The sequence below is a fragment of the Thamnophis elegans genome, chromosome 9 (genome assembly GCF_009769535.1).
Source record: "Thamnophis elegans isolate rThaEle1 chromosome 9, rThaEle1.pri, whole genome shotgun sequence".
NCBI lineage: Eukaryota > Metazoa > Chordata > Lepidosauria > Squamata > Colubridae > Thamnophis > Thamnophis elegans.
Window position 1 is genome coordinate 12866340 of NC_045549.1, and position 24311 is coordinate 12890650.

Consider the following 24311-nt stretch of genomic DNA (forward strand, 5'->3'; position numbering starts at 1 on the left):
CTTAACCACTAGACCAAACTGGCAAATTGCTCGTCCTCAGTCACCAAATGATATTTTATATCATGGCTTATAAAGAGTGGTTCATGGCTTAACATTAAGCTTGAAAAACTTAGTTTCTTTAATAAACAAATCAAGAGTTAGAACAATATGTGAACCCAAATTCCGGCTAGCAACATTTTTGTCACCTGCATTGTTTAAATAGATATATCTAGAGTTGGATTCTGAATTTTGGGCTTATTTCTAAATATACATATATATTTATTGTAATAATTATTGTAATGAGCCTATAACTTTTCTTTTGCTTTGTTTAGGTATATATGGAGTAAGTTCACACATCTTATTAAATCTTTGACTTATTGCACTAGTTATCTTTATATATATATGCATACTTACATACACACACACATATACATACACAAAGAGAGGGGGGGACGTTTTGACCCCAAAATAAGCACTTGGCTTTATTTTCAGGGAGGTCTTATTATTTTTGAGGTGCAGTGAGAGTGGTCACCTCATGGCTGCTGCTGTGTTGCAATATTTTTGGGAATGGCTTATTTTCGGGGAAGAGCCAATTGTAGCGCAAGCCCCAAAAACCCAATTGGGCTTATTATCCGGGGAGGTCTTGTTTTCGGGGATGTGTGTATGTGTGTGTGTGTAATTTAATAAATCTTAAAATAACTATGTGTTCAAAATATTGCCCAGCCAAGATTTGGCTTCACTCATCATAAGATACAAAGTGAGGACAGTAAATGAATTTAAAGATTACTTTGAGTCTGATTGTGTATCAAGCAAGAGAAAATAATGCTCAATAGAAATATTAATATGTTTTCTGTCAAATAATTTTAGAGTCATAAACTCTAATGAAAGAAAGTGTTTCACTTTTCATTCTACTCTTCCTCTTTCTTTTAAAGTGAGATGGCTTAAAGGTGAATTTTCAAAATCCTGGATATCTCAGGAAATTCAGAAGGAAGTCCCATCACAAAGCAATTAAGTCAAATTCCTGGGAACCATTGCCTATGTATGCGTCCTGCATTCATTCTTCTTTCTCATTCCCTGTAGCTGATTTATACATTTGCTCAGCTCTTTCTATTAGGGTTCTCAATGGCTGTTCTCTGTTTTTCTATTCCTACATCAAGCTGTAATTGATTTCTGAAATACCCAAAGTAGTGGAAGCCTTGAATCTGCAAAACTCAAGATTACCTTGAACTGCTCCTTAAGCAGTTTCTAAGAAAGAGCAGCTTTTTATATTTTGTTGTTCTTAGCTCTTAGTTTTCCCTGCAAGATACCAAAGCGGATTACTACACACACACACACACACACACACACACACCCTCACAGCAAAGTTTCTCTCTTGACTGCATTACTTACACATCCTGGAACTCCTCCAGAGATTTCTGTGGTGTAAAGACATTTAATAAACTGATAATCTGAAACGCAACAAGAGACAAAAAGGAGAGAAAAGAATAATTAAATATTAATGGTCGATCAGGTTAACATGGACTGCCTCACTGTTTCGAGTGTACACTATTCTATGCAGTAAAAAGGAAGGTAAAAAATTCAACCATGTTTTCTTCCCAGCTAAGAGTTGTGTGACTACATTTGCAGCCTCAGCGGAAGGACAGGTAGAATTTGCAAAACCATGAAACTGTCAGTGTAGATATATTCATGAACTGGAACAGAGACATGGTAACAAGGTCAGCCAATGAATAGACATGGTAGCTGGGTCAGCCAATGAGGGCTGTTTGGAAACTCAAACAGTATTTGCTGTGTGAGCAACAAGGAGACAGCAAGGAGCCTAGGCATGGCTTAGCTTATTTTCTAAACTAGTCTGCTGCTCAAAACTGAAACTAAAACTGTTCTCTCCCTGGCTTCTGTTTGTACCTACTTACAAGCTCTCTTCTCTATTACATTGGAAAACCTGCTTTTAGTATTGTATATTTTAGAGATGGCTAACCTTTTTGTTATGAGCGTGTGCACAGCGCACGTTTGCATGCCGGCACCCATAATGCAAAGCATCACTCCACATGCGCATGCACGCACAATCCCCCCCACACATGTGCCACACTGCTCGCCTTCAAGCTGAGGTTGATATTTCCTCCAGAGGTCTGGGGGAGGCTGTTTTCACCCTCCCCAGGCTCCAGGAAAGCTTCCAGAGTCTGGGGAGAGCGAAAAATGGGCCCAACATGCTTCTGGAAGTTCGGAAATGATCCATTTCTGGCTTCCGGAGGGCCTCCGCAGGAGGCTGGGGGAGGCCGTTTTTGCCCTCTCCAGACTCCAGAAACTTTCCAGAAGCCTGGGGAGGGTGAAAACGGCCTCCTTCGGAAATCAGTTGGACGGTGTGTGCATGCGCGCTAGAGCTGATGGCTCGGGTGCCGGCAGATATGGCACGCGTGCCATAGGTTCGCCATCACGGGTATATTTACTCTATGTGTTATATTATATATAAAGAGAAGATAATTATTCCCGCTGAATCAGTCAGTTGTGTGTGCTTTCTGGATGTGATTGCTGCAACAATCTGACAGAAACATCTCGGAAATTTTAAGCATGGATCAGAAGCTTAGAGGGAACCTTGTGAAGATTGGCAGCCTGCCTATTAAAACAAAAGGGTCATTGCGAAAATATTGACTTCTACTGTGGTTACTAATTTAGCTGCCACTGAAGTATAACTACAGATAAGATTCTGCTGCTATTGCCACTTTTGAATTCCTATGTTTAGCTAGATTGAAGGGTGTATCTACTAAGACTGAAGGATATACATCCAACAAATGTAAATTTAAAACCTAAATCTGCTGAGGTATGTCTTTCAATTTTGCTACCCAAATTCGTTGTCAGATGGGTCTTGAAAGTTAAAATTAGCAGCTGGTATTAAAGACAAAGGCTAGATGCTCTGGATATGTGACAATTTGTTTCTTCCATTGTTAAGATAAATCTGGGATGAGATTGATACAGTGATAATAGTAGGCTGTACAACTATAGAGTAAAATTGAGGTTCAGATACTTAAATGACACCGCAAACTCAGACTAGGGACTCTGACAGCAGTTCAGAAAATAAAACCCACAGAATTATGTTTATTTTACTTTTGTTCTTCTTCCTTAAGGCTGCTAATTTTGATATCCTGATTATATATGTTCCTCCTTTTGTCCTGGTACTTAATTTTTATTTGAACTTGACAGGTGTTTATTTGTGATTTTTATCAACTAATTGTTTACAGGATTCCTGATTTAGGCTTTGGGACTAAGAGTTTATAAGCATTTTCTAAATTGGGACACATTTAGCAATAGCAATAGCAGTTAGACTTATATACCGCTTCATAGGGCTTTCAGCCCTCTCTAAGCGGTTTACAGAGTCAGCATATTGCCCCCACAGTCTGGGTCCTCATTTCACCCACCTCGGAAGGATGGAAGGCTGAGTCAACCTTGAGCCGGTGAGATTAGAACCGCTGAACTGCAGATAACAGTCAGCTGAAGTGGCCTGCAGTACTGCACCCTAACCACTGCGCACCTCGGCTCTTTACTTTCATTAAAACTGATCCTCTCTTATGTCCTATGGGATATATTTTTAACGTGGCCATATGAAAATGGAATTTCTCTTCAATAAAATGTGAGTTTGCTACATGTATTTGCTTACATCAGGGATGTCAAACTCAAGGCCTGTGGGCTGGACCCTTAGATCTGGCCATGGGGCTGCCCTGGAAACAGCGAAGGTCCAGCCCACGGTGCCTCCACTAGCAAAACAGAGCTCAGCTTGGCTTCGGCCCGGTCTACCCAATGCAAAGAGGAAACATCGAGCCTGCAGTTTGGGGAGTGTCATCAAGCTGGCCATGCCCCCCAGTTGGCCACATCCACCCAGTTGGCCATGCACCCCCCCAGGTCAACCACAGTCCTGATGTGGCCCTCAATGAAATTGAGTTTGACACCCCTGCCCTATATCATTCCAGACAAATGACTGTCCAGTTTCTTCTTGAAAACCTCTAGTGATGGAGCACCCGCAACTTTTGGAGGTAAGACATTTCACTGATTAATTGTTCTCAGTGTCAGGAAACTTCTCCATAGTTCTAAATTGAAACTCTCACTAATAATCTTCCACCTGTTACTTCTTGTCCTGCCTTCAGGTACTTTGGAGAATAGGTTGTCTTCCTCTTCTTTATGACCCCATCTAAACTACTGGAAGACAGCTATCACTTCACCCCAACCCTTCCCTTTGTCAGACTAGATCAGTGGTAGTCAACCTGGTCCCCCAGCTTTCATGGTGGGCGGTAGGGATTTGCTATAACTCTGCTTTATAAATTTTATAAAGTAAAGTTACTTCCCTACTTTATAAATCACCATTACTGTGGATCCGGTGGGCAGTTAGAAAATTTTACTACTAACAGAGATACAAAAGTGGGCGGTAAGTATAAAAAGGTTGACTACTCCTGGACTAGACAATACCTAGTTCCCTGAATCATTGTTTTCTCAATTTTGTAAAGGAATGACTTGGGGAGAATGGTTCAAATAATTTGTGACCTAAATAAAGGCAGAATGTATTTCACAGCTGTTTTATTTCTCATGGATAACTTTTGTCCTTAATATTAATCCCGATTCTATTCAGTTGCTCTCCCTAGGAAGGAGGCAAGGGCAAACCACTTCCAAAAATATTGTCCAGAAAACTGCAGGGACTAATTCAGGCAGTCACCAGGAATCAATACAGGTTTTTTTTCACTTTTCTCTAGAGAACTTCCATTAACTTTCAAGGGGAAAGAATCTCCATACTGAAAGCATCATCAAATATGCTGCTGCATGGCTATACTATAATAACATTTTCTTCTTGCCACAAAGAAAGTGTGTATTTTGTACCCTTTCTTAGACATCTGCTGTGGGATGGGAATAAAGCATCTGTGATCGCATCGCCATTTCAGCAATAGCAATAGCAGTTAGACTTATATACCGCTTCATAGGGCTTTCAGCCTTCTCTAAGCGGTTTACAGAGTCAGCATATTGCCCCCAACAACAATCCGGGTCCTCATTTTACCCACCTCAGAAGGATGGAAGGCTGAGTCAACCCTGAGCCGGTGAGATTTGAACCACTGAACTGCAGATGACAGTCAGCTGAAGTGGCCTGCAGTACTGCACTCTAGCCACTGCGCCACCTTGGCTCAGTCACATTCTATCCAAATCTATGTGTTTGTTAGTAGAAGTTTTTTTTTTTAAAAAAAAAAAAAACATTTGCTGCTACACAAAGCCCTATCGGATTTTGCATTTAAAATAATGAAGGTTAGAACAGTCAACTTTGCAGCAATGTATTAGCACAATCTTTTTCACTTAGTAGTGTGAACTATGCAGGCTTCCGAGTCCTTCCAGAAAAGGAATACTTACATTTTTGTGATTCACACACTTCATGAGAACTAGCTCCCTATACGCCCGCTTAGCATGTGTCTGATTTTGAAATGGCCTGCTGAGCTTCTTGATAGCCACATTTCTGTCCAGTACAGCATCATATGCAGCACTAAAACAAGAAAAAGAAAATGACTATTAACTTGTAGCGTTCCCATCCAAATATTATTGCTTGAATTTGATTCACTTCCAATATTTTTTCCCTAAAAGAAAAGAAATAGAATTTTGCATTTCTTCAGTAGCTCTACTTTCCTTCCAAGACTTATCCCAATTTATTTGAACAAACATGACTCAATACAGCTTAGGAAAATACACCAAGTGACTACAATTGAGACTGTTGTAACAACTCAGTTGTTAAGCCAAGCTAAGTGAAAAGAGGCACAGTGGTTCAGTGGCTTAATGATGTTGGAGATGGTCTCTGCTCCAGCGTTTCAAATCCTAGCACTGTGCAGCAGGGTGAGCTCCCATCACTTGTCTCAACTTCTGCCCACCTAGCAGTTTGAAAGCATGTTATATGCAACAAGATATATAGGTACCACTTCAGTGGAGAGACGAGTTGGTGCTCTGTGCAGGCAGTCAGATTCCGTGGCACGACAAAACCGCGCTTGTCAAAATGGCGGTGATAAAATCGCGTCGCTAAAGCCGCGACGTCATCACCGTGCGTCATCACCGCCGCGACAACAGCGCGGTGACAGAAGGGCGCTTTAAAACAGCGCGCCGGCGGCAGAAAGCGGATTTAAATTAAGGTAAGGGTTAGGATTAGGTTTAGGGGTTTGTTTTAGGGTTAGGGTTAGGTTTAGGTTTAGGGTTAGGGTTAGGTTTAGGGTTAGGTTTAGGGTTAGGTTTAGGGTTAGGTTTAGGGTTAGGTTTAGTGTTAGGTTTAGGATGCTGAGTGCTTGGGAATGCGCGGATTTGCCCTCCGCGATTATGTCATCGCGGTAGGGTCGCGTTTTTCCTTAGCGCTTCGAACGGTGCGAATTAGTCTTCGCACTTATGTCTCCGCGGATAAGGGCTTTGCGGATTTGTGGTGGAACCGTCAGATTCCTACCGGCTCTGAACCTTCTTGGTTGTGATGCCCTCTTGTGAGGCGGCTCTGGGGAAGGAAGGGAGCCTTTGATGCTGCTGCACAAAGAGTCACTCATTTTTCTTTCTGGTGAGAAGCTAGCTTGAATCTTGGGAAGCGCACAAGCGTGTCCCTGACAGAGCTGGTAAACAGGCAACTGATCTACTACTCTGCAATAGCACTATAGTGGCTAATGTAACAAGGCCATATGCTAATAATAATAAGTGAAAAACCACATGACCCACACTGTGCTTACAATTTTACTTCAGCTATCATTTATTTTACTGCATCAAAAAGCTGGGACTCAAAACAGCTAGGTGAGTCCAAACAGCAGGTAAGATTTCTGGAACTCAGCTCAAGAGGAAGCCAGGTAAAAAGGCAAATCTTCACAGCCGTTTTTCTTTTCTTGCCTGCCTTTCTGAATTCTTACTTTGGCAGTGGAATGATTTGCAAAAAGAGGATCGATGTTTGTATTCAGAGTTACTGGAGAGATGTACATTGATTGAAAGATGTTGTGAAGAACATAAATGTGGGCACTGGTCGAAATCACTGTCATAACTATGAACAGGTACTGTCCAAGGCAATCACTAAAGGAAGACTACCTGCATGCTTGTTCATTATTTATCCTGGCCATTAATTGAATTCAATTTATTCCAATGTAACTTGTTTTTATAATGTATGCAAGTTGATAACCTGGCATTGCCCGGGTATTTATTTATAGGGGGAAAATGTCGGGACCAAACGTAATTTCTAATGTTGGATTTTCCCCATTACCAGAGGGAGCCCCCTTGTGGAGTACTGTTACTATGGCAATTCCACTGCTCTGTACAGTAGAAATCATTTTACAGCAGTACAGTAGAAGCCATTTTAAGGCACAACAGGCTGTATCTTAACAAAACACACACCCCGAGGGGCAGTGGTGGGTTTCAAAAAAAATTTAGAACCTCTTTTGTGGTTGTGGCCTGCTTTGTGGGAGTGGCTTGCCAGCCATGTGAGTGGGTGGGAGTGGCTTGCCGGCCATGTGACCAGGTGGGAGTGGCTTGCCAGCCATGTGACCAGGTGGGAGTGGCTTGCCAGCCATGTGACCAGGTGGGAGTGGCTTGCTAGTCATGTGACTGGGTGGACATGGCCAACTTGTAAAATGTGGTGAAACTCACTTAACAACGCTCTTGCTTAGCAACCAAAATGTTGGCTCAGAAACTCTGGCATTGAAGTGTGCAAGTCTTCAAGCTGTCAAGTTACAAGACCCTTGCACCCCTAATTCTTTAGAAAAAAACCCCCAGGGGCATTCAAACTTGACAGCTTTAAGACTTGTGGACTTCATCTCCCAGAATTCCTCCTCTCGCTCTTCATCTTGATGATGTCTGGACGGGCAGGGGGAAGGAGCTGGAACCGGTTCTAAACAGCACTGTAGATTTGTGGAACTCAAGAAGGCTGAGTCAACCTTGAGCCTGGTGAGATTTGAACTGCCAAACTGCAGTCAGACGGCAGTCAGCGGAAGTAGCCTGCAGTACTGCACTCTAACCACTGCGCCACCACGGCTCAATGTTGAAAAAAGCATACCAGCTACATTTATATGTAGGAAAAATTGGGGGAGGGCAAGAGAGAAATAAGAATTCCCAGTTCTATTTATTAAAAGGAAGTGCTGTTCAGAAAGAGAGACTGTAAGAAACTTAGGTCTCTATCTCCAGCTTGTAAGATTAGGCTGGTAGACACTTTAATCCACATTTCAGAGGTGTAGCCATCGTACATTTTAGCAGCAGAATAATCCACTGTTGTTAGTGACTTTTAACCTCAATTCTCACAGGAGATATTCAAGCTTCCCCCCCACCCTCTCCTTTGAAAAGGAGAGACTCATTTTCCAGAATTCCCTTTAGTCTCCTTAAAACTAAAGGTTCAATAATTTGGCCAGGTAAAGAAACAGCCACTAGAGAGAGTCTAGCACTTATTGGCTCTCTTATTCTGTTAATGTGTGCCTAACATTCTTCATGAATGTTGCATCTGACGCACAAGAAATAAGGGTAAACAAGATCCTCCCCCATTACCCGCTCCTCATATCGGCTTGTTTCAATCAAAAACAGCCGTGCCAAAAGCTGGAAACTGCAGATCCACAACAAGCAGCATAGGCAGGCTGAATTCTCTGACCTTTTCTATCAAATTGAATATTTCAATCATGGAGAGCATCATCACTTCAAGCAAAGGTTGCAGCCATGTTCCCAGATAGATATCACTTGAAGATGCATAACGCAGAGCCCGGAGTTTAAATAAATCAAATGTAACATGGCTGTAGCATATCTCCCCACCTACCATTCATTTCCATTTGTAATGGGGGGGAAAGCCTTATTAATTCAGCAACGGAGCAAAGAGTTTATTTGTTCATTCTCATTCACATTTTTTAGAGAAAGCTAAAAGAAAGATGTGTGCCATCAATAAGCAGGGGATCAAGTCAAATATATTTTCAAGGTCAAAATAGTTTCAGTAGTAACAATTTCATAGGTTTTTTTTTTACATAGAAACACCCTATTTATTTACTTAATACATAGGAAACAGGATGATACAGGTGTGGCACCAAAACGACCCTTATTCCCCCATCACCCCAAGAACTTATCTTCTAGTAGCTTACTAACATAAAACACTGCCTTCTATTGGCTTAGGCTAGCTCCAGAATTAAAGACAAAAGTCTTTGCATTATCTACTGCAGACTCAAGGAAGTATGAATGACAGGAGTTACTTTTCAGCAAGTTACATTCTTTATTGTTGCTGACTTATCCACCGGAATCTTGCCAGACTAAAGCACAAATCTGCATGGGTATTAGATATACCCGTGAAAGGCTAGGGAAGGTCCGCCTTGCCTCTGTTCCTGCACTTCCAAATTTCCAAGCATGATTTTTCAGGATGCTCATAATATAAGCCCTACCACAAAATTGCTTCCCCCCAGTAGCCACCATCCAGTGCAGCAAATTCCCTCCCCCTCGCAGCTTATCAGAACATAACAAATATAAACAGCCCGCCCGGCTCTGCATCTCGGTGCTGGTGCTGTGATGTCATCGATCATCGTCGCTGCTTGTAGATGGGATCAGAGGCCCCACGCTGGAATCAGGTTACTGCATTCCGCCGGCACCACCCGCTGCCAACCCCCGCTTGTAAGGCAGAGCCTCGGACTGGGGCTCAAACCCCCCCCCCCCAGTTAAGATCATCAGCCACAGAGATGCATTTAGTACCATATTTTCCTGAAAATAAGCTCTAATGCATCTTTCGGAGCAAAAATTAATACAAGACCCAGTCTTGTTAACTAATTAATTCTGTACAGTGGTACTTCAGTACTCGTCCGTAATTCATTCCAGAAGACGCTATGAATATTAAAACCAACAAGTACTGAGAAAACCACATGATTTTTGGCCAAAAGAAATAGCATGTCACAAGGCAGCCAACGTCAGGAAGTTCGTCCTTGCGTATCGACTACCAGGAGAAAGACTAGTGCTGGGACAAGATTTCTGCTTCAAAACCCGTCAAATACCAAATTCACCGAGTTTTATGCAGTCAAGTACTGTACTATATTTCAGCACAATCTGCTGCTGTTTCTTTTCACTGAAAATGCTAGGGGACCATCAGTTTTCTGGCTGCAGAGTAAATGCTTTGCCATGAATATTGGTCATTCCCTATGATCTCTTCCTCCACACACAAACATATTCACATACAAACATATAAAACAAGAAAGTAAATTTAACCAGTTAAAGAGCACTCCGGTGCAAGTATTGTATTTTTCGGAGTATAAGACGCACCAAGATTTCGAAGAGGTACATTTTAAAAAAAAGTTTTTGTACTCTGCAGACCTCCCAAACCCTCTGCACCTCTCATTTTTTGTGAAAAACGGGGCATGCAGAGGGTTTGAGGGGCCTGCAAAGTGCTGTTGGGGGGGGGCAGCTCATTTTTTGTGAAAATGGGCCCATTTTTTGCCAAAAAAGGGTATGCATAGCCTTTAGGAGGCTTGTACAGTGCTTCTGGGAGCTAGGGGGGCAAAAAAGAGCAAAAAAAAAACGGTCTGTTTTTTGCTCATTTTTGCCCTCCCCAGCTCCCAGGAGCACTTTGCAGGCCTCCCAAAGCCTATGCACGTCCATTTTTGTGAAGAGGGTGGGGTTTTGGGAGGCCAAAAATGCTGTATTCAGTGTATAAGATGCACCCAGATTTTTACCCTCTTTTTTGGGGGGGAAAGGTGCGTATTATACTCCGAAAAAATATAGTAGGTAAATCACTGACATGCTTCAGCAATAACACTTAGACTTACATACCACTTCAGGATGATTCACGGTCCTCATTTTACCGACCTCGGAAGGATGGAAGGCTGTCAACCTTGAACCTGGTGAGATTTGAACTGCCAAATTGCAGTCAGCAGAAGTAGCCTGCAGTACTACATTCTAACCACTGCACCACTGTGGCTTAAGACTGCAGTGTTCCTGCACAGCTCACTTTTGGCGTGCTAGTAGTATATCTTTTTGGACTTCTTGACACTTTCTCACTGATTTATGTTGGTTCTGCCGCAGTTGGTGTGAAAGCTATGGGGAAAATCTTCTGCCCAACACCCTCAGATGCCTGCTGTGTAATGACATGTCTTGAAGCATGTACCAGAAATCAAGTGACAACGGCAAATAGAAAATCAGTAGGGACCCATGATGAAAACTGGCATCTCCTGCTGGCAACGTATTCTCCCATCCAGTATTCAGATAGAAATGCAGATAAACATGCCTTAATTTTGGAGATTATTTTTTTTTTTGCTTGATTCTTTCCACCTGTTAGATTGTGTTGATAGTCTAATTTAGCAAATAAGTTTTTTATACCAAATTTCAAAAGATAAATTCATGAAGGCTATAGGGTATCAAATCCTTTCACAATGATAATCCTTTATGTACACTCTCTGGCCCAAATTCTTAGCCCTCAAAAACCCCACTGTAATAATATAGTCCCAAATATCGTTATATACGACGGGCAAAATACACAAGAGCACTTAAAAATTTGTCCACCCTGAATTCAATATAATCCCTGACATAAATGCATTTCTCTCCCTTGTTTCTCCTCTTTTTATCTCTACTTCCATGCCTAGTGTTTTCCTGTAGTTATTTCCCTATGTTTTAAAATGTAAGCTCCTTCTAGCACGGACTACTAAAATTTTTTATCCCATACTGATTAAAGAAAGGAAAGAAAGTATTCTTTAACTTAATTAACAATTAAGAATTTAAGAATTCTTAAAGAAAGGAAAGAAAGTATTCTTTAACTTAATTAACAATTCATTGATTAGAGTTTATGAAATAATCTGTCTTTAATCTGGTTGTCTCAAAGGTGCTTTTTATTTTTGAAAAAAGCAACCTGACTGATATTTTGAGGAGGAGGAGGAGGAGGAGGAGGAGGAGGAATAAAAAGATATTTCCCTTCCTATTCAGAAAGCTTCATCTAGAGCAGTGTTTTTCAACTTTTAATATGTGTGGAACTCAACTCCCAAATTTCCCAGGCAGAATTCTGGTTGGGGAATTCTAGGAGTTGAAGGCCACAGATAGTAAAGCTGCCCAAATTATGATACACTGGTCTAAAATCATTGTAATCTTATTTGCTATACCAGCAGAGAAATGCAGAGGAGTGAGGCCAAAACCACGCTATTAAAGAACAAATGACTGAGTCTGGGAAGAAAAAATAAAGAAGGTAAGAAATACTCAAAATAACTCTCCCTTGACTGTGTTAAGTATATGCTGAAGTACAAAAGGGCTTTATCAGGCTTTCAGGATTCTGATAAAAAAATCTCTGACTGCAATAAATTGAATTTGAAAACTCCTAACAACTCCTGCTTCCTAACCTTGCCTGTTTCCAGGGGATAACAAGTGTACAATATTTACAAAATCCATTTGGAAGTATAGCTTGTGGATTAAAAAATGTGGTCATATTTCTGGAAAGATTTATAGTGAAACGTCTTGCTTAAACCATTATCCTACTATCTGTATAGCTGCTATATATTTTTTTAAAAAATAGCAGCTTTATTTATATATATTTTTAAAAAATATATATGAGAGTTATAAGTCAGCTATGGTTTTATCCCAAAAGCTATAACTTAACTGCAATACTTACAATTAAAAAATACTGGTTTAACATCAATCAGCTGCGCCAGAGTGTATTAAAATCAACAAAACAGTAGAAATCAATTTTAATGGCCCAGTTTAATTGGGAGAAATATTGCTTTCAGCTAAACACATACATTGCTAAAGCCAAAACAAATGAACTATGGACAAGAGAGTTTTTTTTATATCAGGATATAAAGTATGCACATCTATTGATATGTAAGTCATATCATTTGTATATTACATTTAGTTATTAGATAGTTCATGGGATGGGGCTTAGGGTTGTATGACCATGCTTTCTGTATTATGCCAACCATGTTAACTTTATTTATTCAACATAGTATAGTTAAACTAAGGGTCAGCAATGCCGTCTCATTTTCACACATGGACATTAGTGGTCTTTAATGATCTGCTCAAGAGTTTATTTCAATTGGCAGGAAAGAAATCATCTGAGTGATGTTTTTTTTTTCAAAACAAAGGTTGCAGGAAACAAAATAAATGACTTAACATTAGAGAATTCATAGATCAGTGATGGCAAACCTATGGCATATGTGGCACGCGGAGCCCTTCTCTGTGGCCACCCAAGCTGTCGCCCCAACTCAGCTCCATTACAAATACGCATATGCCTGTGCCTCCTGCCGGCCAGCTGATTTTTGGGTCTCTGCCACACATGCATGGGGAACATGTGGGAAACGTGCCTGCGCAGGGGCAGGGGCAGTTTTTGGTCCCAGGAGCCTTCAAAACAGCCTCCCCCCTGTGCACATTTTTGGTCCTAGGATGCTGCAGAGAGACCTGCTACGCCCAAAATGGGCTGGGGGGGGGGGTGGTGGCTTCATTTATGGAAGGAGGGGGAAGTGTGGGGGGAGGGGGAAGCGCAGGGGGTCATGCGCACACATGCAGAGTGATGGGGCGCACAGGGGGATGTCGCACATGAATTGCATTAAGGGTGTGGGAACACGTGCACGAGAACAAAAAGCTTAGCCATCACTGTCACAGATGATTGATAATTTCTAAATCGTCAGTACATACTAAAAATAGTATTTCGACTTAATTCTTAAGGCAATTAAGTAACCTAACTTCCCCTTAATCTTTCTATTTTAATTTCAAATATGCAATAATTTTAAACCTCACTGATAAGAGTCCAGACAAAGGTTTTTCTTCATCTCAGGATGAAGAAGATCCCTCTTAATTTAAAATATAAGGCGAAACATTTGGCTTCAAAATCAAGGAAGTAGGACCCATGGAAGATCTGTAGTGACACGATAAGATTCAACTATTGAAGATTAAGACAGCTATTCATTTGATGAAAGGCCTACTGGGAGCAATTTAAATTGCAATGAGTTCCTTAGAGAAAGATCAGTATATAGATATATGAAACCAACCAACCAATTTTCTCTCCAGGATCTCTGACAGCAGGGACACCATCACATCCCAAACATTCCTTCTGTATAGTTTACTGAGGGGGAGGAAAGGTGTTTAAATGCATCTGCATTCTTCACAACCATGTATTTTGTTACTGTATTCAGGTATCTCTCCAAATTACCAAAAGTGTAAAGGTAAAAGTAAACGTAAAGGTTCCCCTCACACATATATGCTAGTCGTTCCCGAGGTGGCACATACAGCCCTCTCTGTGGGCACACGCACTGTTGCCAGCTGCTCTTCTGATTTCTGGTGCGCACCAGCCAGCTGGTCTTTGAGGGTGCTTGAGCACTGAAAAACAGCCTGAAAACAGCCCTCCAAAACAGCCAAAAAACAGGTATGGATGTACTGGTCAGCTGGTGTTTGGATTTCTGGTGCTCTGGTGCACACATATGCATGCACATTCCAGTTTGGGCACTTGGTGCCGAAAAGGTTTGCCATCACTGACCTAGCATATGATTTTCCCAAGCAGCAAAATTTGCCTTATGTCTTCTCTTATCAAGGAAAAGTTAGCATAAAAGGTAGCTACTGCAATCATTCACCCAAGGGAAGAAAGCAAAAAAACCTACCATGCTTTCTATCACTTGCTACACTGAGAAAAAGGGAGCAATAGAAGGAATTATGAGGCTCACCTTAAAGCAATTTGTCCTGAAGATGATTCCCTCAATAAAAACTATTAGGAAAAAAGATATGCGTATGAGGGGTCCTTAGTGTTCTCTGAGCATGCTTGTTTTCATGGAGATTTTTCATTACCTAGCACAGGGGTCGGCAACCTTAAACACTCAAAGAGCCACACAGGTCCTAACCGGAAGCCCCCCATTCAATTCTGGAGCCGTCCGGAAATCCGGTTTCCCCACCATAGAGTCTCCTCCTAGCGCAGCGTCCCTTTTCCTCTACCTGTCCTAACCAAAAGTCCTATCAATTGTGAAGCTGACCGGAAAATCCGCCCCTTGTCATAGAGTCTCCTCCTGGTGCGCCCAGCTCCCCCCTCCAAATTGGAAGCTGCTCTCAAAATTGTGGTATCAACTGGCAACAGGGAGCCGCAGAAGAGGGATGAGAGAGCCACATGCGGCTCCAGAGCTGCAGATTGCTGACTCCTGACACAGCACTACCATTGATGATGTTACCTAGTTTGGATAATGAAACGTTTACAATAAAAGAACCAAGTTCAGAAAATACCAAGAACCTCTCCTTTCAACCCTGAGCTACACATACTTCTTCTTCATTAGATGCCCACGTATAGTGACCGATAAGGAATGTTCCATAAGAAAATCTGGAGAAGGTTATATATCTGAAGAAAAGAAATAAATCTTTCCTTTGTATCTGTTGTTTTCCCTTATTTTACCGAACACAGTATTCAAATACAACAGACTAATGGCCAAACAGGTCTTTGTATGATATAAATCCCAGCTACGGTGAATATCCATGCTTTGAGCCAGCGCATACAATCCCTTGACACTAGCTGGATCAGGATTTCCAGTCAAACTATTGGCTGGAACACAGCTGCAGCTGCTTCTCGGATTAATTTTATTTATTTATTTGTTTATTTTTGGTAGTTTGCAAAGATTACAGGGTCATTCTTGCAGCCTGAAAATAGACTGAGTGATATCATTTCAGCAGTCATCCCTATGTAATGGGAGGGGGAATGATAATATAATATTATCTTCAAATATAGGGACAAATAAACTGCATTTGCTTCCATTGCCTACTTTCCCAGAGACAGAGAGGAGAGACAGACAGACAGGCAGGCAGACAGACAGACAGACAGACAGAGACAGAGAGGGAGGAAGGGAGAGAGAGAAGGAGAGAGTAGGGATCTAAATGCTAAGTGTGTGTTACAAGAAAAATAGAAAACTGGGTTAAGTAGAGGAATAAAGGAATGGAGTATCCTGCCAGAAAGCATTGTTGGCTGACTGGAACACAAAAAACATTCAATTTTGCAGACTTTTGTTAAAGTTCCTTGTAATTTCTTCGATCATCAGAAGAATTTTGTCTGCAATTTCAAGTCAGGGAAGGAACCCTTTTGCAAAGACCAAATTTATGGGGAAATAGGAACCTTTCAGCCAGGAGAATATAAAAGTATGCTCTTCGTGAATCTCAGAGAAGGATTGCTAAAAACACTTAGCCAATGATCAGAAACGAAAGAAACTGTGGTCTGTAATTGTGGATATGCACCAGAGGTGGGTTCCTACCAGTTCGCACCTATTCGGTAGAACCGGTTCGTCAAATCTACCGAACCGGTTAGAAGAGGTTCCACCAGTGGACCTGGAAAGCAGGCCACACCTTCAGAAGAGGTTCCAAAAATTTTTGAAACCCACCACTGGTCCTTGGATATGATTATTCTACACTATCATGCTCATATTTATAAAACTCAGTGCCTCTGTGAAAGTAAGGATGACTACTGCGTTTGTGGTGCAATCAGAACATTGCGTGTGTTGAAGTTGTTTTAACGCAAACCAAAGATGCCTTTTAAAAAACAAGTTTACATCCTATTCTTATGCATGCCAGTGCTGTGTGTGAGGTAATTTAAGGTGGTTCTGACAAGTGCCGTCGGCATCTTCATATCCGGTCACATGGGCGGCAAGCCACTCCCATCCGGTCACATGGGCGGCAAGCCACTCCCACAAAGGAGGCCACACCCACAGAGTAGGTTCGAACAATTTTTGAAACCCATCACTGATATGCACTAAATTGTCCAATCCTGCTTTCAATGCAACGTGGAAGAAATGTGAACATTGGAATATGTTCGTTAAAAGGACTTCAATACGAGGCTTCTAGAGAGAGAAGGAAAAGGGCTCCTGATAACCTTGCTACTTTAAAGCATTCTTTTTTTTTTTTTTTTACTCATTTTATTTATTTCATTTTCATTTTCATTTTATACAATCACTTATATACTGTGCATAAAAAAAAAAAAGGAAAAAAAAAAACCCAACACAACACTTCATTCCCCCATACACCCTCTCTTCTCCCCCTCCAACTTTCCTTTCACCCCTCCAGCATTCCCCTCTTCTACTTCCCTACCCCCTCAGACATCTCCCCCTCCCTCCATCTCACCCTCCTTACATTCCCTCTCACTCCCTCTTTACTTCTCCCTTCTCTTTCCCTCTTCTCCTCACTTTGGTGTATCTATACAATTCAGTTTGTTTTTAAAATAAAAGTAGAAAAAGAAAAAAAGAAAAAAAAAGAAAAAAGAGCCGCAGTATACAAGTGAATTCTTATTGTTCTAAGGATTGAAACTGTAATTCCACCCTCCCCCCTCCCCCCTATAATCCCCCCTCCCTAACCCCCTTACGGCTTCACAGGTCCCATACCCGGCATAATTCTTTAACAAGCATTTGAGTATAATAAGGCCAGCTAACTTTAAAATTAAAAAAATAAAATAAAAGTAAGGCCAAAAAGAAAAAGGAAAAATAGTAGAAAATAAGAAATTAAAAAAAAAAAAAAATGTGGATAAAATATATATGTGGATATGGATAAAGGCAGGGTGGAAAAAAAATTTATATGTGGAGGTGGGTAAGGATAGAAAGGGAGGTGTTGGAAATGAAAAATGAAAGAAGTATTTGAGCTTAATGGTGTTATAGAAAGGTTTGGATATTTGGATAAAAAAGAGATAAATTAAAGGTCTGAATAGATAGACAAAGCAATGAGACTTTTAGTTGGGGAATCCTAATTGATCAACTTACCTGGCTCTATTACAGTTTGAAACCCTGCAAGTAGCAAAATAACCGAAATTTGGAATGAGCTACATTGTTTAAGATTTACAGATAATGGGAAGCTGTGTTAACGTAGTGGGTTTATTGACCCTTTTTGTTTCTTTCTTCTTTTTGTGTGTGAGTGTGTGTTGTTTTTTTTTTTTTAATTTCTTTTTTTTTACTTTAAAGCATTCTTGGTTTGAAGATTGGGTCAGTTCAAATCAGCATGAAAAGCAAAGAGTATAAAAAAAAGGAAACAGAATCCCTGACATGACCCCACAGGAGTTAGCCTAAACCCGTGATGGTGAATCTATGGCACTCATGCCACAGGTGGCATGCAGAGCCCTGTCGGTGGGCACGCGAGCCGTCGCCCCAGTTCGGCCACACCCTGCATGCGCGCACACCTCCTGCCAGCCAGCTGGTTTTTGGGTCTCTACCGCACATGCGGGAGATACACATACATGCACAGGAGTCACATGTTGGTCGTGGACGCATGTGCGGAGTGGGGGAGCATGGGCAGTCACGTGCCCATGTGCAGGGGAAGCACAGGGGGGTGTCACATGCACATGCGCAGGGGTGGGGGAAGTGCAGGGGGGGTCACGTGAGCATATGTGGGGGTGGAGCACACATGGGGTGGGCACATGCGTATGCGTGGGGTGGTGGGAGGTGATGCGCACATTGCATTATGGATGTATGTGCGTGCACGTGATTTTGACACATAGCAACAAGAAGGTTAGCCATCACAGGTCTAAACCCTTTCACACTTTAGTGAGATAATTAGTGATATTTCTAATTAGGGACATTATATCCACATGTGCATAAAGGTAAATGTAAAAAGTTTCGTCTGCCCAATCATGTCCAACGTGAGGGGATGCTGTTCATTTCTGTTTTCTAGCCAAGGGAGCCCGCCTTGTCCAAAGACACTTCTGTGGTCATGTGGCCAACATGACTATATTCCGAGGCACACAGAAAGCTGCTCCCTTCCTTCCAAAGTGGTACCTGTTTATCTACTCACACTTGCATGCTTTCGAACTACTTAGGTTAGCAGGAGCTTGGGCAAGCAACGGGACCTGACCCCGTCATGCAGCCCTCGGGTCTCAAACCTGGGCTGTCAGCTTTCCAGCTGACCAGCTCCGTGTCTTTGACTGTTGAACCATCATGCCCCCTACATGTTGTGCATAGATACCTGTAAATCCTTTTTACGGATGGTTTTGTGTTTTGCTTTACTGATCAGCAATAATAATAAATTGAATATTAATATGAAAGATCCATTCTCATTACAATGTGCAGAGTGATCTATATTAAATATTTTATCACCTTTTCACCACTAATTCAGGTAGAATTATTTGGAAGGAATAATCGTATGTGCAATTTGTAGATTTCTGATCTTCTGAGATCAGAAATATCTGTATGTACTTAGACAAATGGGTTCAACAAATTAAAAGAAATTTTGCCTTTATGTCTTCATTAAAATCCAGGGAACTTTTTAATTCTTTATTTGCACCAGTATTTTTCATGCATCAACATAGATAAATTAAGTATAGTTTGCTATAGAGAATAATTGTGTTTCTAAAAAAATCATTCCTTTTCCTACCTAAAAAAAAATACTAAAGTTATCTCTAGGTATCACTTAACTTTTATTCAGGAAATCAAGACTTTTTTTTCTACTTTTGGATCCAAATCATTAAAATCACAATTTTTGCTAATAAATTCTGCCCCAAAAAATAATTTAATGTAGATGATGAGCTTGGCATAAGCACCATTTTTGGCACAGAGTATATACATGACATAGAAATTATTGCTTTAGCAAACCAATTATGGCTGTAGAACACAGAATTTTTTTTCTGTAGGGACTGTGATTAAGCATTTGGCTTTAGCATCTGGCATACATTTAATAACACCTTTTGTACATCCTAAATTATATATTTGAATTAGTAAGAAGGTAGGCAAAATTCAAGCTGGTTGGAAAAAAAAATGTCCCAAGCTCTGCAGGCATCCTTGACAGAAAATTGTTACTTGCATTATCTCAGCCATAATTTATCCAAACAAATACATTGGAAAAAATGAAAAAGAGTTAAAAAGTCGTGTGGTACTTTGGTTTTTTTAAAAAAGTGGTTTTTGTTATATCCAAGTAACAGTGACAAATATTTCTAACCAAGTAGAACCTGCAGGAAAATGTTGCGACACATAAACATTGCTGTAAATGTTTTTAAGCAATATGCTGTGTTCCTTTTTACCTGCCACCCTGTTTCTATTCTATTCTATTCTATTCTATTTATTGAATTTATAGGCCGCCCAATCCCAGAGGACTCCGGCCAGCTTACAGAAATAAGAATATTAAAAAGGATTAAAAGCAAGTAAACACAACAGATTAAAAGAAACACACCATGCACCCAGTCTAAGCGGGGCTGGACCTCAGTCAAGAGGTCAACAGCCCCAGGCCTGCCGGAATAGCCAGGTTTTGATAGCTTTTCAGAAGGCCATGAGAGTGGGTAGGGTCTGGATCTCTGGGGGTAGCTCATTCCATAGGGCCGGAGCGGCAACAGAGAAGGCCCTATTCCGAGGCGTCGCCAGCCGACATTGTCCAGCTGATGGCACCTGGAGAAGGCCCATCCTGTGCGATCTTATCGGTCTTAGGGAGGTGTGCGGCAGAAGACCGTCTCGTAGATATCCGGGTCCTAAGCCATGTAGGGCTTTAAAAGTAATAATCAGCACCTTGAATCGTGCTCGGAGACCAATAGGAAGCCAGTGCAGCTCGCGGAGGATAGGTGTAATATGGGTGTACCTTGGTACACCCAGTATCGCTCGCGCGGCTGCATTCTGGACTAACTGTAGTCTCCGAACACTTTTCAAGGGCAGCTCCATGTGGAGCGTTTCTGTGGTTAGTCTTTTATGAAGCTAGACTTTTTGGGTTTAGCTTGCTGCAGATGTGGTACCATTATATAATAAAGCTGATCCATCATCTAAGAGTGCTTCCTGACCTCACTGTATCTATGTGTTCTGACCCAGCCTTAGCAGAAGCAAGAAACAGACTCCTTGCCACAAAACCCCCCTCTTTATTTACCTCTTGTGAATTAATTGCATTTACCCACTGAAAAGTCCAGGCATTAGTCCTTCAAGGAGTTAACTGCAGCAACAGACCTTATCAGTTCCTTGCAATTAATTGCAAGGCCACGAGTTCCCAGCTCCCATTAAGTTCTGGCAAGTAGTCTTTGTGGCAGGAAACACAATGAGCAAAATCTTCAGAAATACGAGCTGTTGTCTTCTATGACAACCACTCCACTTTGTTTCTATTTATTCTCCAGCCAGGGAGGGGCCATTCAGCGTCCACGTATGCTTTGCTTCCTGAGTTAAGTCCTTGTCCTCCGTTGCTCATCTCTTCTAACTGCTCTGCACATACGTGCATCTGGAACAGTCCTCAGCTGTTCTTCCTCCTCACTCGTATCAGCCTCTAAAGGCAGTTGCCTCTCCGGGGGCTGGGAAATGTCGAATGTTTAAGTTTAAGTTTTATTTTATTTATATGCCGCCCTATTCCCTAAAAGGGACTCGGGGTGGCGAACAACTTAAACGGGAAGGGGAAACTTACAAGTACAAAATAAACATTTAAAATGACCAACAACCACACCTGTCGAGAGGGGAAGGGAGCTCATCAACCCCAGGCCTGCCGACACAGCCAGGTTTTAACGGCTTTTTGGAAAGCAGGGAGAGAGGTGAGGGTCCGAATCTCCACGGGGAGTTCGTTCCAAAGGGCCGGAGCTGCAACAGAGAAGGCCCTCCCCCGGGTCGTAGCCAGATGGCATTGGCTGGTGGATGGAACCCGGAGGAGGCCGACCCTGTGCGATCTAATGGGTCTTTGGGAGGTAATTGGCAGCAGGCGGTCTCTCAAGTACCCAGGTCCAATACCATGAAGGGCTTTATAAGTAATAACTAGCACCTTGAAGCGTATCCGGAGACCGATTGGAAGCCAGTGCAGCTCGCGGAGGATAGGTGTGACGTGGGTGTATCGAGGTACACCCACAATCGCTCGTGCGGCCACATTCTGGACCAGTTGAAGTCTCCGAATGCTCTTCAAGGGCTGCCCCATATAGAGCGGCCCTGGCTTTATCTCTGTGTCCAACACAGGGTATCTATCAGAGCCTTTCCCGGACTCTAGAACTGGCCCACGTTCCTCCCCAACCTCCTCATCGTCCGAGTCTGCCACCAGCTCCACTTTCTTTGAAAAACTGGATTTGTTTTGTTGATACCATAATATCCCTATAAACTCATGTTTGAAAAATAGCAAATTAAACCTCACACCTATAGAACCATATTTGTTTCATCAGTAAACAGCCAATTCTAGGCCTGAATGTGAAGATTTTACCTTATGGACCCATAGAATAGAATAGAATGGAATGGAATGGAATGGAATGGAATGGAATGGAATAGAATAGAATAGAATAGAATAGAATAACAGAGTTGGAAGGGACCTTGGAGGTCTTCTAGTCCAACCCCCTGCCTAGGCAGGAAACCCTACACCATTTCAGACAAATAGTTAGCCAACATCTTCTTAAAAACTTCCAGTGTTGGAGCATTCACAACCTCTGGAGGCAAGCTGTTCCAGTGGTTAATTGTTCTCACTGTCAGAAAATGTCTCCTTAGTTCTAAGTTATTGGAATATATGACATATGAATATATGATAGCTTTTATTTCTACAAGGGTGGTTATAATCAAAGCCCTGTTTTCATATAGACGTCACACATTCTATTCTTTATAGAAGTCACACTTTTACTTACTAAGCAGATATACATTAGTGTTTGGAGACTTCATATCTTCCAAGTATTGTGAGCTATGACTTCCAACACCCATTATCAATGGACAAAAAATAGCTAAAAAGACAGGAAATAATGCCTCAGAAAAGATTTTTCTGAACTCCACATTTCACAAAGCTGTGTCTCAATAACAAGCATCATGATAAAAGATGTCTGAAACATAAAAGAACATAAATACAGAGTATATGCCTGCGATGTGCTTTTCTCAATAGCATCAGCAAGAGCTAAAAATGGGGTTTTTATCAAATGGATGGAAGGATTTGTCAAATAATCACCATGCCAACCTTTTCCTTTTATTGCTGCACAACTCTTAAGCTTGAAAGGGGCCCAGTAATAATTCATATTCCAGTGTTGAATTTCAATTTTCTCTTGTATCAAAAAAAATGGCAAGGTTTATCCTGCCTTCAGATTTTCTCTGTGCTACAACTCTTCCAATTTTTATATGTTTATATTTTATACCACTACCCCTGCACTTATTTCCATGCCCTGAGAGGGTGTCAGATATTTTATTTAATTTGCTTTTAATTGACTTCTGCATTAAATTATGGACCCTTAATAAGGTAAGCTGCAAACCTGCCCCTTGGCTTGCTAGCCCAGCTTAGATGTACTATGTGATAAAATTAATAATGGGTCTTTTTGTTTAGCATGATGTGCAAGCCCTCCATAATTACTATATCTTTTGGAGTATAAGACACACCTTTTCCCCCCTAAAAGTGGGTGGAAATGTTGGTGTGTCTTATACACCGAATACAGCATTTTTGGCCTCCCGGAAAGCCCGCTTTCCCCCTCCCCGAGTGTTCGTGCGGGCCCTCCCATCTAAAACTTACCTCCCATCTAAAACGGGCCCTGTGGAGACTCCTGGGAGGGGTGGGGTGGGAGGGCAGGGCAGGGTGGGGCCAGCCATGGGTGGGATTTGGAGGTTCTCCGAACAGGCCATAATGTTAGCTATGGGTTCTTGGGTGAACTTGTAGCAGCCCACCCCTGGTTCCAATGAAATAGGGAGGGAGGGAGGAAGGAAGGAAGGCTAAGAATGGACAGAGGTGCAGTTATTCACTTTTCCTTGGAACAGCAATTGAATAGAAGTCAATGTAATGAAAATACAAAAATATCTCTCTTTCTGGGTGAAGTTGCCTTTTCATATGACTTTGTCAGGAGTGCTGGGTTATAATTTTGCTGATATCCAGCCCTTAAAAGTTTAAACTTAGCAAAGGACTAAAGCCTTTAACCACTTTCCTTCTACTGTATAATTTTCTTAACAGCAAACATTTGGGGAGGAAGGTTTGTACTGCAAATATACTTGGCCAGAAATTTCCAGTCTCATTCGGTCTGGTTTTGCTTTGCAAGCTAAAAAGAAAAAATGGATTGAGACTAAATTGCCAAGACTATTTGACAGAGATGAAGCATCTTTCCTTGCTAGGCTTGAGAAAATAACATGTGTTATGTTGGTTCAATGTTTATCATTGGACTTTTGGCACACACAAAAAAGATCAGACTTCATGATGCTTCTATAAAAACAGCATTTTTTTTTTAAGCCTGGCATTTTTCTATGCCTGAAGTACTACTTTTCTATTTAAACTTTGAGGGACCATTACTGCAACTGATAGCTGCACCATTAATGGTGAAGGAACGAGAAAACGTAATTATTGTCGGATGTGAATTGGTTAGATCCCATTCATCCAGGTTTCCTTATTCTCCACGGGAATTTGTCTGCCCCGGCCCTGCTGACTTTGTATGACACAAGGAGCTCCCAGGAGTCTTTTTAGAAACCAAATTACACAAACACATTGAACACGTGACATAAGGGGTCCAGACATCCCTTCCCCTGTCCTTTAGCTCATAATCATATCAGGGATGT

The 24311-nt window shown here is 41.6% G+C and overlaps 1 protein-coding gene across 4 annotated transcripts in view; it reads right to left on the reverse strand.

Moving 5' to 3' along the window:
* MAPK10 (mitogen-activated protein kinase 10) overlaps positions 1-24311 on the reverse strand; it is a 120694-nt gene that overhangs the window by 70949 nt on the left and 25434 nt on the right. For all 4 annotated transcript variants that reach the window (XM_032224188.1, XM_032224187.1, XM_032224190.1 and 1 more), the window contains 2 exons: positions 5356-5485; positions 1369-1427 (listed from right to left, as the gene is read on the reverse strand). In XM_032224188.1, coding sequence (XP_032080079.1) covers positions 1369-1427; positions 5356-5485 — 189 coding nt within the window. The remainder of the gene's footprint in view (positions 1-1368; positions 1428-5355; positions 5486-24311) is intronic.